Source organism: Danio rerio, chromosome 5 (genome assembly GCF_049306965.1).
Source record: "Danio rerio strain Tuebingen ecotype United States chromosome 5, GRCz12tu, whole genome shotgun sequence".
Taxonomy (NCBI): Eukaryota; Metazoa; Chordata; class Actinopteri; order Cypriniformes; family Danionidae; genus Danio; species Danio rerio.
In genome coordinates, this window is record NC_133180.1 from 78,562,126 (window position 1) to 78,576,209 (window position 14,084).

The 14,084-nt window shown below is 41.9% G+C and overlaps 1 protein-coding gene across 2 annotated transcripts; it reads left to right on the plus strand.

Moving 5' to 3' along the window:
- Nucleotides 1–1,114: 1,114 nt before the first annotated feature.
- On the plus strand, nucleotides 1,115–13,053 carry ddx54 (DEAD (Asp-Glu-Ala-Asp) box polypeptide 54). 2 transcript variants are annotated; one of them, NM_173268.1, is given in 21 exon segments: nucleotides 1,124–1,347; nucleotides 2,759–2,885; nucleotides 3,233–3,303; nucleotides 3,456–3,644; nucleotides 5,127–5,176; nucleotides 5,297–5,338; nucleotides 5,413–5,508; nucleotides 5,612–5,733; nucleotides 6,392–6,453; nucleotides 6,578–6,709; nucleotides 7,185–7,395; nucleotides 8,552–8,683; nucleotides 8,964–9,185; nucleotides 9,557–9,630; nucleotides 9,806–10,009; nucleotides 10,139–10,284; nucleotides 10,762–10,875; nucleotides 10,961–11,071; nucleotides 11,313–11,407; nucleotides 12,137–12,507; nucleotides 12,539–12,594. In NM_173268.1, coding segments are annotated over 20 exon segments (2,589 nt in total). In that variant the 5' UTR covers nucleotides 1,124–1,224; the 3' UTR covers nucleotides 12,403–12,507; nucleotides 12,539–12,594.
- The last annotated feature ends 1,031 nt before the right edge of the window (nucleotides 13,054–14,084 follow it).

Here is a 14,084-nt window from a genome sequence, read left to right on the forward strand (position 1 = left end):
TTTTCTGTTTAATCGGATGCTGGGAGAGATGCCAGATCTGTGTGCGGGAAACTCCAGACATTCACAAGACGACAGGAACAAACCTACAGTTTATTGATTATCATTTCCCGCTTGAAAAATAACTACAGTACATCTTAGGATTATACTATTTTTTATTGGTTAATGTTCAAAAAAACATTTCAAATAAAAATTTAACAAAATAAAACAAAGGAGAATAAATGTGTTGTTATTTTTTCCTTTTTGTTGTTTTAAAAAATACAATAGAAACCCACATCAAACAAAACAATGTGGTTATTACTACAGTGTGTTTGAGCCAAACTTCATTAAAATTCTACAGTTGCTATGGTAACACAACTATAGTAATTGATCTGTTGTGGTGATTCTACAGTTGCTATGGTAACACAACTATAGTAATTGATCTGTTGTGGTGATTCTACAGTTGCTATGGTAGCACAACTACCAAAGTAATTGATCTGTTGTGGTGATTCTGTTGTTGCTATGGTAACAGCCACTATAGTAATTAATCTGTTGTGGTGATTCTACAGTTGCTATGGTAACACAACCACTATAGTAATTGATTTGCCATGGTGATTATAATAAACTTTCCTTTAGTATGGTTCAAAAACACTAGTATTTACTACACATTACTGTAGTATTTTTCATTTGGGATGATGACGAAAGAGAACAGAAGCCATTAAAATCAAATCAGCAAAAGAGGAATATATCATGTAAGAGCATTTACAAATATTGGGTTTTTGTAAAAGAGAACGAAATATATTAGATAATTAAAAATAATAGAATGATATTTTCGCCAAATGAGCTTAAATATAAGAAAATGTTTTTTTATAATTATTTAATGAAGGTTTATCGTCATGATGACGTACGTCACAATAGATCATAATTCCTAACTTTATGAAATTATTATATTCTTTTTTGTGAGTGTCACTCGTTGATAGTGTACTTATTGCACTGCTACATGTGTGTTCCTATGTTCAGCAATGCAAAAGCGAACTTTATGAATGATATTAATGAAATATTCGTGCTTTAATAATCGTGTTTCATGCGCCACCGCGCGGTCCACCTCTGAACTGCAGCAGCGGCGCGCTCTGGCGTCATCTCTACGCGCCGAGACGCGCGCACACGTGTCTCACTAGCGTCTGCGGTGTTTTCATCGCACATTTCTTTAATTTCCTCGATTATCTACCATCCTTTAGAGCTTCAGAAATGGCCCAGAGAAAGAAAAAGCTGATGAGGAGGAAGAAAAGCGGCGCAAACCGCGATCACGAGCTCCAGTCCGACGATGAAGAGTTTGAGGTGGCCGCAGGAGTCAAAGATGACGAAAATACCGTGAGTTTCACACGCTTTCTGTCGGAGAGTCACCGATTATGTGTGTGTTTTCTTTAAGTCGTCAACTGATTCAGCTGTGGAGACTCAAATATTAACACAAGATTCCTCATCCACCGATAAAAGTGGACATTTGTAGAGCTTTAACATGATTTCTCCTCCAACATTAGACAAGCTGAGAACATATGAGCTGTCATGTTTCCCTGATCAGTTTAAGAAAACAGACACTGAGATATGAGACAGTAGTGTATAACCACCCAAATGCTGCTTTTGAGACTTGTTGCTGACTTTATTAATGTTTGCATCAAGCTTATTTGTGTTATAACAGCTACTATTACATATTTACAAGACTGAATTTACAACAAATCGCTCATCTGATACAGCTGTGACTGTAGTTATTAAATATGTCATATCATCACCTGATTACATTGTAACCTCCTATATGACCTACAGAAAAGAGCATTTAAGCTTAATCTATCGAAATATTGTTTTGGTTGTACTACAATTATACCTTTTTGAGGAATGCAGAGCGTATAAAGCTTTCAGAAACTGCATATTAAATCACAATATTACTATAAAACAAAACGAAAATGCTGATTATTTCCCCTAAAATATGTGGTGATTCAGCAGTTGCTATGGTAACACAACTATTACAGTAATTGATTTGTTGTGGTGATTCTACAGTTGCTATGGTAACACAACAACTACAATAATCTGCTGTAGTGATTCTACAGTTGCTATGGTAACACAACAACTACAATAATCTGCTGTAGTGATTCTACAGTTGCTATGGTAACAACAACTACAGTAATTGATCTGTTTTGGCAATTCTACAGTTGCTATGGTAGCACATCCAGTACAATAATGTCCTGTGGTGATTCTACAGTTGCTATGGTAACACAACAACTACAATAATTGATCTGTTGTGGTGATTCTACAGTTGCTATGGTAACACAACAACTACAATAGTTAATCTGCTGTTGGTGGTTCCACAGTTGCTATGGTAACACAATAACTATTGTAATATAAACAAATGTCTAATATTGTAGTTTTCTCCTACTTTTACCATTATAAATATACATATTATACATACTTATTGTTTTGGTCATACCACAATGGTTTATTATTGCTTGTCCTTTTTAAATAATACAGAACTTAAAGAGCTTTCAAAAAATGCTTATTAAATCACAATATTAATTAACTAATGAACAAAAGAAAGACGCTGATTGTTTTCCCCTATATCTTCAGCACATGTTGTTGTTTTGTCTGTCGTATTCAGTTTGAATCAGTTTGGCCTGGAGGTAATCGTCATCTGAATTCCTGCTAGTTTGCTTGTGTCTTGAACACTGTCATTAGCAGCAGTATTGTGAGTGTGCTGTAAGATCAGTGTGTGTGTGTGTGTTTGCTTTTGCAGACGGTCAGGAGGCTTCCTCGGTTTCCGGCCTCATCTGAGTGCGTGTCTGACGTGGAGCTGGACACCAGAGAGCTGGTCAGAGCTCAGAACAAGAAGAAGAAGAAATCTGGAGGCTTTCAGTCTATGGGTGAGCAGGAAATCTGGCAATGCAGAGTCTAAAGCTGCTCCCTGCGTGTGTGTGTGTGTGTGTGTGTGTGTGTGTGTGTGTGTGTTTGCGCACATGCTGTCTGCTTTTCAAATAACACACTTAAGCATGCAAAAGTGTGATATGGTTATAGATTTCACAATATAAGTCATGCCATATCCTGATGATGATGTGTATCCCAGTATAGTCGCATGTCTGCACTCATATTAGTCATGAACAGTATTACTGTAAGCGATGTTGCAACATGAATGTTATGAATATGCATAATATGAAGCGACAGACTTTTTATTTTGTCCGTATGTCTTATATGAGTGTGTTCTTCTCTTCAGGTCTCAGCTATCCGGTGTATAAAGGCATCATGAAGAAGGGCTATAAAGTGCCCACACCCATCCAGAGGAAGGTAAAGTGCTGCATGAGCTGATGATGGACACGGTTACAGCAGAGCTCAGTTGCTCCTGAAACTCTGGATCATCAATATGATCTTTAATCCAGTAGCAGAAGTAATCAGTCCATGCTGGAGTTGTTAAGAGTATATTTGTGTGTCTCTTGCAGACGATCCCGGTGATTCTGGACGGTAAGGATGTGGTGGCGATGGCCCGCACCGGCAGCGGTAAGACTGCAGCGTTCCTCGTTCCCCTGTTTGAGAAGCTGAAGGCTCCGCAGGCACAGACGGGGGCTCGGGCACTGATCCTCACACCCACCCGAGAGCTCGCCCTGCAGACCATGAAGTTCACCAAAGAGGTCAGAGGCTCATTCACCTCTTCACTCATTCATTCACTCACTCAATTGTTCACTCATTCATTTTTTACTCGTTTGCTCACTTGTTTAGTCACTTACTCATTATTTGATTCTTTCAGTCAATTATTTGTTCACTTATTCATTCATTTATTCATTCATTCATGTTTACTCACTCATTCATTTACTAGTTCACTTATTTATTCACTCATTCATTCATTAACTCATGTTTTCATTCATTTACTAGTTCACTCATTCATTCATTCACTCATGTTTGCTTATTCATTCATTCATTCAATTATGTTTATTCATTCATTAACAAGTTTACTCATTCATTTACTCATTCATTTACTCATTCATTCATTCACTTGTTCATTCCATCATACAATCACTCATTTGTTCATTCATTTACTAGTTCACTCACTCACTCACGTGTTTATTAATTTATTCATCTGCTAGTTCATTCATTCATTCGCTTGTGTTTACTCATTTATTCATTTACTAGTTTAGTCATTTATTTACTCACGTATTTACTAACTCATTCATACTCTCATTTTACGTGTTCAATTCATTCATGCATTCATCTACTAGTTTAGTCATTTATTCACTTACATGTTTATTCATTCATTTACTAGTTCACTCATTCGTTCACTCACTCATGCGTTCATTCATTTTTTCATTTTACTAGTTAACTCGTTCTTTCATCATGTTTACTCATTCATTCATTTACTAGTTCTCTCATTCATTTATTCACGCATTCACTAATTTGTTAATTCATTTTCTAGTTTATGCAGTCCTTTACCCATATTTAATCAGTCATTCATTTATTTACTAGTTCACTCTTCACTCATGTTTACTTTCATTCATTTATTCATTCACTAGTTCATTCATTTACTAATTCACTCATTCATCAGTCATGTGTTTACTCATTCATCAATTCATTTTTTACTAGTTCACTTATTTATTCATTTACTAATTCACTAGTTCATACATTTATTTAGTAATTCACTCATTCATTCACTCACATGTTTACTCATCCATTATTCATTTGTTTACTAGTTCACTCATTTATTCATTTGCTAGTTCATTATTTAATAGTTCACTCATTAATTCATTTACTCACTCATTCATTCATTTACTAATTCATTCATTCATTTACCAACTCATTCATTCACTCACATGTTTACTCATCCATTTAGTCACGCTTTTACACATTTATTCACTCACGCGCTCACTCTTTTGATCACTTGTTTGTTCACTTGCTCATTCACACTTTTATTAATTCGTTCATTGGCTTGCTTGATTGCTTATTCATTCAGTCATTTACTTGTACATTTATTTCCTTGTTCATTCATTCATACACTCTATTAACTGTCCATCTTATTTATTCATCTATCCACTTGTTTATTCACTCTCACATTCATTCATTCATTCATTCATTCATTCATTCATTCATTCACTCATTCATCCAGTGTTGTGTGATTTCAGCTGGGGAAATTCACTGGTCTGAGAACAGCGCTCATTCTCGGTGGAGACAGGTGAGTGAAGGTTTGATTATGCAGTCTGGCCTCGTGTGTGTGTGTGTGTGTGTGTGTGTGTGTGTGTGTGTGTTAAACTCTGCATCAGCCGTGACTCTGTTTGTTTTCTCTGTTCTTCAGCATGGATGATCAGTTCGCTGCTCTTCACGAGAACCCAGACATGTGAGTTCTGCATCACGTGTGTGTGTGTGTGTGTGTTAGTCCAGGTGTGAATCTGTGTGTTGTTGTGTTCTCAGCATCATCGGTACTCCAGGTCGTCTGATGCACGTCATCCAGGAGATGAACCTGAAGCTGCAGTCGGTGGAGTATGTGGTGTTCGACGAGGCCGACAGGTGAGATGTGTGTGTGTGTGTGTGTATGTGTGTGTGAACTGTGTATGTCACCGATGCTGCGGTCAGATATTCCCGTGTCTTTAATAACGTCTCTCCTCCTCAGACTGTTTGAGATGGGCTTTGCGGAGCAGCTTCAGGAGATCATCAGACGTCTTCCAGACGCCCGGCAGACGCTGCTGTTCTCCGCTACGCTTCCCAAACTCATCGTGGAGTTCGCCAGAGCCGGTACACACTCAATAATAGCATAGAATTTAATATAAAACGTGAGGTTGTGTGTTCTTAAAGTCATAAGACATGATATAATACAGCAATCTCACACACTCAGGAGTGCAGTTTCCTGAATATCTGCAGATCTGATGTGGATTTTAATCTGCAGTTCAACAAACAAGAAGCTGTCAGTGAACGGGTCTCAGTTCTGCCACAGTATTGGCTGTTTATTGCTGATGATTCAGTGAAAATAGTTCAGAGAATGAGTTCAAAACTCTGTGTGTTTCCCCTTCATGAACAAATGTTTTTTTTCCTGAATGAATCATTTGAGTTAATGATTCAGTGATCCATTCATAAATTATGGAATGAATCATTTGAGTCAGTGATTCATTCACAAGTAATGAAATATATCCACTGTTTTGAATGAATCATTTGAGTCAGTGATTCAATGATCCATTCATGAAGACAGTCACTAAAGTTATATTTGAATCAACTGTTTTGACCAAATCATTTGATTCAGTGATTCAATTAAAGTGGTTACTGCTTCATTTATGATTGAATCAACTGTTTTGACTGAGTACATGACTCGGTGAATCACACTTTAAGACCCGGACTCCTGCTGGTGCTTTTAGTCTCATGCAGGAAATGTAAGTGTGTGTGTCTGTGTGTGCAACAGGTCTGACGGAGCCGGTCCTCATTCGTCTGGATGTGGACACTAAACTGAGTGAACAGCTGAAGGTAGAGTCCAGTTCACTGCTCTTCTGTTCACACTAATATTAATATCACTCAGACATTATAAAACAATATAAATGTGTGTGTGTGTGTGTGTGTGTGTGTGTGTGTGTGTGTGTGTGTTCTGCAGCTGTCGTTCTTCTCTCTGCGTCTGGATGATAAGCCGGCTCTTCTGCTGCACCTGCTGAGGAACGTGGTGAAGCCGCAGGAGCAGACGGTGGTGTTCGTGGCCACTAAACATCATGTGGAGTATCTGAAGGAGGTGAGTGAGTGTGTGTGTGTGTGTGTTAATAGTATGAGGTGGGGACCTCAGCATGTTGGCACACTCACAAAGTGTGGAACTATAACAATAGTGTAGGTCAAATCCCCGGTCCACACAATGTTTTGCCTATAATAGGCTCAGGAGGTGTTTCTGATGTGCCTGGTGCAGTTTTTCCTTTATCCCCACATGACCATTAACCTGACCTGAGTGTGTGTGTGTGTGTGTGTGTGTGTGTGTGTGTGTGTGTGTGTGTGTGTGTGTGTGTGGCCAAGCTGCTCTATAGCGCTCCTGTAGTCTGATTGCAGTACTGCACCCTTAAGTTCACTTGTCGTGATAAACACACTCTGCCGACTGCATATCTGCAAATCAGAAGATCCCTGAAGAAACCCCACTGTAATCTTCTTAATTAGGATCCATCAACAAATTAATCAGTGTGTGTGTGTGTGTGTGTGTGTGTGTGTGTGTGTGCGCGCAGATGCTGTCAGCGGAGGGTGTGGACTGCTCCTGCATCTACAGTGCTCTGGATCAGACGGCTCGTAAGATCAGCATCGGTCGCTTTGTTCATCGTAAGGTGATGCTGCTGCTGGTGACGGATGTGGCGGCGCGCGGTATCGACATCCCCCTGCTGGACAACGTCATCAACTACAACTTCCCCTGCAAACCCAAGCTCTTCCTGCACAGAGTCGGTGAGACCTCAGTGTTTGGGTGCATCTGACCTTTTACCTCTGACCTCTATACTTGGACCTCTATTTTCTGACATCTGAACTCAAGTCGTTTGTCTCTGACCTTTGACCACTAATCTCTGACCCCTGTTTTTGACATATGACCTTTGAACTTTTTTATACTCTGACATTTGACCTCTCTTCTAACCTTTGACCTCTGCCCTTTATCTTTTGTTCTCTGATCTTTGTCCTCATCCCTGTTCTTTGATCTCTGAACTCTCTTTTATACACTATTCCTTGACATCTAAACAATACCATCTGACCTTTGACCTCTGACATCTGACTTCAATCCTTTGACCTGACATTAGACCTTTGACATCTGGTCTTTGAACTTGGTATTTGTTCTCTGACCTTTGACCTCATCCCTTGGTCCTTTGATCTCTGAACGCTATCCTTTATACTCTATTCTCTGACATCTGAGCTATATCTTCTGACCTTTGACCTCTACACTCTGCCCTCTTTTCTGACCTTTGACCTCTGACTTCAATCTTTTGCCCTTTGAACTTTATATTTGACCTCTGCCCTTTACCTTCTGGTCTTTGAACTTGGTGTTTGTCTTCTGACCTCTATCCTCTGAAATTTGACCTCTGACACTTCACCTCTATCCTCAGATTGCTATCCTCTGACCTTTGATCTCTGAACTCTATCCTTTATGCTCTATTCTCTGACATCTGAGCTATATCTACTGAACTTTGACCTCTATACCTTGCCCTTTATCCTGACCTTTGCTCTCTGAAATTCATATTTTGGCATTAGTCCTTTGACCTCTGCCCTTTATCTTCTGGTCTTTGAACTTGGTGGTTGTCCTTTGACCTAGTTCCTCTGAAATTTGACCTCTATCCTCAGATTGCTATCTTCTGACCCTTTGTCCTCTGTCCTCTGACATTTGACCTCATCCCTCTATCCTTTGATCTCTAAATGCTATCACCTATACTGAATTCTCTGACATCTGAGCTATATCTTCTGACCTTTGACCTCTGTCCTTTACCTTCTGGCCTTTGAACTTGGTTTTTGACCTCTATCTTCAGATTGGTATCTTCTGGCCTTTGACCTCTGCCCTCTATTTTTTGACTCCTGTCCTCTATCCGCTGACATCTGACCTTTAACCTCTGTGCCTTAGGTCGTGTGGCTCGCGCTGGTCGAGGGGGAACAGCATACAGTCTGGTGTGTCCTGATGAGGTGCCTTACCTGTATGACCTGCACCTGTTTCTGGGTCGACCCATGCAGCTCGCACACCCCGAACACACACAAGGTACTGCACACACACACACACACACGCATATATACACAAACAAAACATATATAAAACAAAAACACACTTATATACACACAAACACACATACATACACACACAATCAAACACACACGTATACACACAGAAGTGCTTCTGGTGCTGCTCAAACGAGCCTGCAGCAGAGTCCAGACTGAGCCTACACACACACACACACACACACAGACACACACACACGCATGCACTGTGTTTGCCCTGTGCTCATGATAACTTTACTGTCCTGTTGTGTGTGTGTGTGTAGAAGCGGACGGTGTGTTCGGCCGTGTTCCTCAGAGTGTTCTGGATGATGAGGAGTGTCAGCTGATCACGGCGCATCAGAACTCTCTGGACCTGCAGAATCTCAGACGCGTGTCAGAAAACGCCTACAAGCAGTACCTGAAGTCCAGACCCGTCCCGTCTGCAGAGTCCATCAAGCGCAGCCGCAACACACAGCTCACAGACATGGCGGTACACCCGCTGCTGGGTCAGTGTGTGTGTGTGTGTATAAAAGAGTGCATGTGTGTGTGTTTAAGTGTGAGCATGTTAGTGTATGTTTGTGGGTGTGTCACAATGCTTGAGTGTTTGTGGGTGTGTGCGCTTGTGCGTGTGAGCCTGTGTGTGTAGAGTGAGCATGTATGTGTCTTGTTTTTAAGTGTGTGACAATGCTTGAGTGTGTGTGTGTGTGTGTGTGTGTGTTTGTGTCACTCTCTGTCGGATGTGTTTGTGTGTAGTGAGAGTGTGTATGTTTTTGTGACAGTGCTTGAGTGTGTATAAGTGTGTTCACATGTTAATCTCTCTGCTGTGTGTGTGTGTGTGTGTGTGTGTGTGTGTGTGTGTGTGTGCGTGCGCGTGTAGGCTGTGGGCTGGAGAAGATGGAACTGGATCGACTGCTGATGGTCGACACCATCAAGGGCTACAAGGCCAAATCTGTACGTCTACACACACTCACACTCGCACACACACACACACACACACACACACACACACACACGCACACATGCACACACACGCACATTGTTTTCAGAGCATAATGTAGTGTTTTCTCCAGTTGAGGTTTGTGTGTGTGTGTGTGTGTGTGTGTGTGTGTGTGTGTGTGTGTCTCAGACTATTTTTGAGATCAACTCCAGCAATAAGACGAGCGCTAGCGAGGTGATGCGCGCCAAACGCTCCCGGGACCGCCAGCGGGTGGAGAAGTTCAGCAGAGCAAGAGCAGAGCTGAGGGCGGAGCCAGGGGCGGGACTGAGGGCGGAGCCACCAGTGCACAGAGAGACACAGGAGGAAGACGAGGAGGAGCAGGAGGAGCTGTCGGTGAGCCACCGCATTCGCACACACTTACAGACGTACACACACACACACACACACACACACACACACACACACGTATATATGTACAGACACACAACTTGTTCTCTGAGCCCAGTGTGTGTGTGTGTGTAGACGGTGTTCTCTGAGGTGGTTGGAGGTAAGAGACGGAGGCCGGATGCGGAGCCGCACACACACAAGAGCAAGAAGAGCAGAGCGGCGGGCCGAGACCAGGAGTTCTACATCCCATACAGACCCAAAGACTTCAACTCAGAGCGCGGGTACTGTGTGTGTGTGTGTGTGTGTGTGTGTGTGTCAGACAGTATAGAGTCTGCATCACTATATTGGGGCAGTAGGCTCAGTGTGTGTATTGTTAATGGTGTGTTTGTTTGTGTGTGTGTGTGTGTGTGTGTGTGTGTGTGTGTATAGACGCAGTGTGTGAATAGTGTGTTGTTAATGTTCAGTGTGTGTTGTTAATGGTGTGTGTGTGTGTGTGTCTAGTAATGCTCAGTGTGTGTTAATGAGCTGTGTGTGTGTTAATACTCAATGTGTATAGTGTGTGTTAATGGTGTGTGTGTGTGTGTGAGCTTAGTGTGTGAGTTGTGTGTTAATACTCTGTTTGTTGTTAATGGTGTGTGTGTGTGTGTGGGTGTGGTAATGCTCAGTGTGTCAATACTTAAGTGTGTATGTCGTGTGTTGTTAATGATGTTTAATAACTGTGTGTGTGTGTGTGTGTGTGTGTGTGTGTGTGTGTGTAGGCTCAGTCTGGACTCTGGTGCGGGCTCGTTTGAGCAGCAGGCCTCCTCTGCAGTTCTGGATCTGATTGGAGATGAGAGCAACACATTAAACCAGCACAAGAGCCTGATGAAGTGGTGAGTGTGTGTGTGTCTGTGTGTGTGTCTGTGTGTGATTATCTGTGTGTGTCTATTTCTGACCGCACGTGTGTGTTCACCACAGGGACCGCAAGAAGAAGCGCTTCGTCCGTGACACCGGCAAAGAGGACAAACACAAGAAGATCAGGACGGAGAGCGGACAACTGATCAGAGGACACAAGAAGAAGAAGAGCTTGTATCCTTCACACACACACACACACACACACACACACACACACACACACACACACACACATCATTATATTATCATTATTATTAATATAACACATCACACAATACACCACACACACACTATTATAATACATCACACAACACACACACACTAATAAACACATCACACCTCGCACTACTGTCACACACAACACAGACACACTATTGTCCACCTGTGCTGGTGTGTTGTCTTGACGGAGCTACAGTTATGAAGAGTGGAAGAAGAAGTATAAGGTGGAGGGCGGAGCTTCAGACTCTGATGGAGAAGGGGGAGGAGCTCAGAGGGGGCGGGGCTCTGCAGGTACATCAGTGTTTATACCGGCTCTACTCTCTGACTGTGTGTGTGTGTTTGTGTGTGTGTGTGTTTTGTATCTGTGTTTGTTTATTTGTGTCTGTATGCGTGTGTGAGTTACTTTGTGTGTTTTGTGTGTCTCTGTGTCTTGTGTATCTTTGTTTGTGTGTGTATTTGTATGTCTGTTTGTGTGCATTTGTGTCATTCCTGTATCTGAGTGTATTTTGTGTGTGTATTTTCTGTTTGTGTGTGTCAGTGAGTGTATTTTGTGTGTGTATTTTGTGTGTGTGTGTCTGTGAGTGTATTTTGTGTGTGTATTTTGTGTGTGTGTGTCTGTGAGTGTATTTTGTGTGTGTATTTTGTGTGTGTGTGTCTGTGAGTGTATTTTGTGTGTGTATTTTCTGTTTGTGTCTCTGTGAGTGTATTTTGTGTGTGTATTTTCTGTTTGTGTGTGTCAGTGAGTGTATTTTGTGTGTGTATTTTGTGTGTGTGTCTGTGAGTGTATTTTGTGTGTGTATTTTCTGTTTGTGTGTATCTATGAGTGTATTTTGTGAATTTTGTCTCTCAGACTGTATTTTGTGTGTGTGCACGCTTTTGTATGTGTGTGTGTGTGTTTTTCTTGTGTGCGTGTGTGTGTGTGTGTGTGTGTGTGTGTGTGTGTGTCTGCGTACGTGCATGCATTTTTGTTTTGTGTTTGTGATGTCCCCACAATTCACAAAAACAAACGTGTGTGTTCAGGTCGTCGGGGTCGTGGTCGGGGTCGCTCTGCAGCAGGTTCCCAGGCTACGCCAGCGCAGCATCAGGGCGGTTCAGGCGTTCGCTCGGAGCTGAAGAACCGGCAGCAGATCCTGAAGCAGCGCAAGAGGAAAGCCAAGCAGCAGTTCCTGCAGAGCGGAGGCATGAAGAAGCTCAGAAACAAGGGAAAACAGCGCCTCCGAGAGGTCATGAAGTCCGGCTTCGGCCGCGGAGCAGTCAAGAAGGGCAAGATGAGGAAGAAACTTTAGGAGAATATGCATCGTGTGTGTGTGTGTGTGTGTGTGTGTGTGTGTGTGTGTGTGTGTGTGTGTGTGTGTGTGTGTGTGTGTGTGTGTGTGTGTGTGTGTGTGTGTGTGTGTGTGTGTGTGTGTGTGTGTGTGTGAGAGAATAATATGGAGATCAGTGTGTGTTTGTCATCTCTGCGTCTGCATTAAAGGTGTGTGTTGTTCAGCTGAAGCTCTGTTGACGCCAGTGGCAGAACATTATTACCACAGTAAATCATTTCCAGCGCTGTTTTTAATAAATGCAGGAAGCATGAACATTGACTGCACTGATGGAAGTGAAACACACAACGTTATACACACCTGGACACTGACGTGATGTAATGATCGTAATTCTGTCCAGTCATTGTCACCGTGACAGGTTCTGCTGATAATGCTAGTGTTGCTGGCCAATATTGGAGAGTGTTGTGTCTTTATTATTGAGAAAGGCCAACAGATATTGTGTTTGTGTCCCATTGGCCTGGTTAGTTGCCCTGTGCCACACCTGGTTGCCCATTGATGACATCATTTGCCCAGCAGCATTTCTCAGCATTAGTCATGAGTTAATGTCTGATCATCGAGAGGTTTACTCCACCTGAAGGACCCGGGGGAAATGGATTAAAGGAATTCATGTGTTAACCACTGGACTATTTGTGTTATTGCTCAAATCATAAACTAAATAAATGTAAAATAATAATAATTTTGCTCAAATAATAAATTGATTTGTCCCACCTTGCCAGGTTGCACTACCACCCATTCACAAAGTAGGTAGGCCAAGTGTAATTTGCTGATAACACACTGATACCCATCAGATTTAGCTACCAGTGTAGTTTATTGTGGAGTTGTGTAAAGCTGTAAAATCGCACAAACCCACCTAATCCCCAACCTCAGAGCCATTCAAATACAGTGTTGGTAGCATAATCTGAGGGGTGAAACGGCAGGACACCGCAATAATACGGAAACGTCAAATTTACTGTCTCGCACACATAAACACCAAGTGTTTGTTGTTAAGTGGCCCACATACTGCAAAAGAAGCTGAAAGATCATTCTGAGTTCATGGCAAAATATATTTGGTAGTAATCTGACCCATATCTGTTCAGCAGCCATGCCACATGTGCCAGCTGTTAGCCACATTGTGGCCCAAATGTTCTCGCTATCTAGGCGTAATTTGATGAAAAATGGTAACAATCTGCGTTATGATGACAAGTATAGCTTTATAAATGTACACACCTGTTTAAAAGATCACAATATTAAAACCGTTCAAGAATTCAAGATGGAGATGATGACCGTTAAACGCGCCATAACCGAAATCTGCAGCACGCATGCGCCACAGGTGTGATCGATGAGACGCAGATTAGAAGAAGCGAGCTTGTTTACACACGAGAAATGACGCGAGAAACACCAATGTTTACTTAAGATCATGAAGTAACTCCTCTACGACGAACTGAACCGGTCACTGTGTTGGTGTTAACGCCAATATCACCGACTGGACTCTCAGAATTGTTGTCATTCCTGAAAATCAACAATGAAACCCTCAGAAATGTTTGTAAGCAGCCGCAGCTCATCTGAAGAGGTAAGAGAGGTCTAAAGAAAACAAACATATATCCTCATCACTTTATTTTCACAACTCTCCCTAATGAAAAACTGATTAAACCAGCATAGGCTTGTTG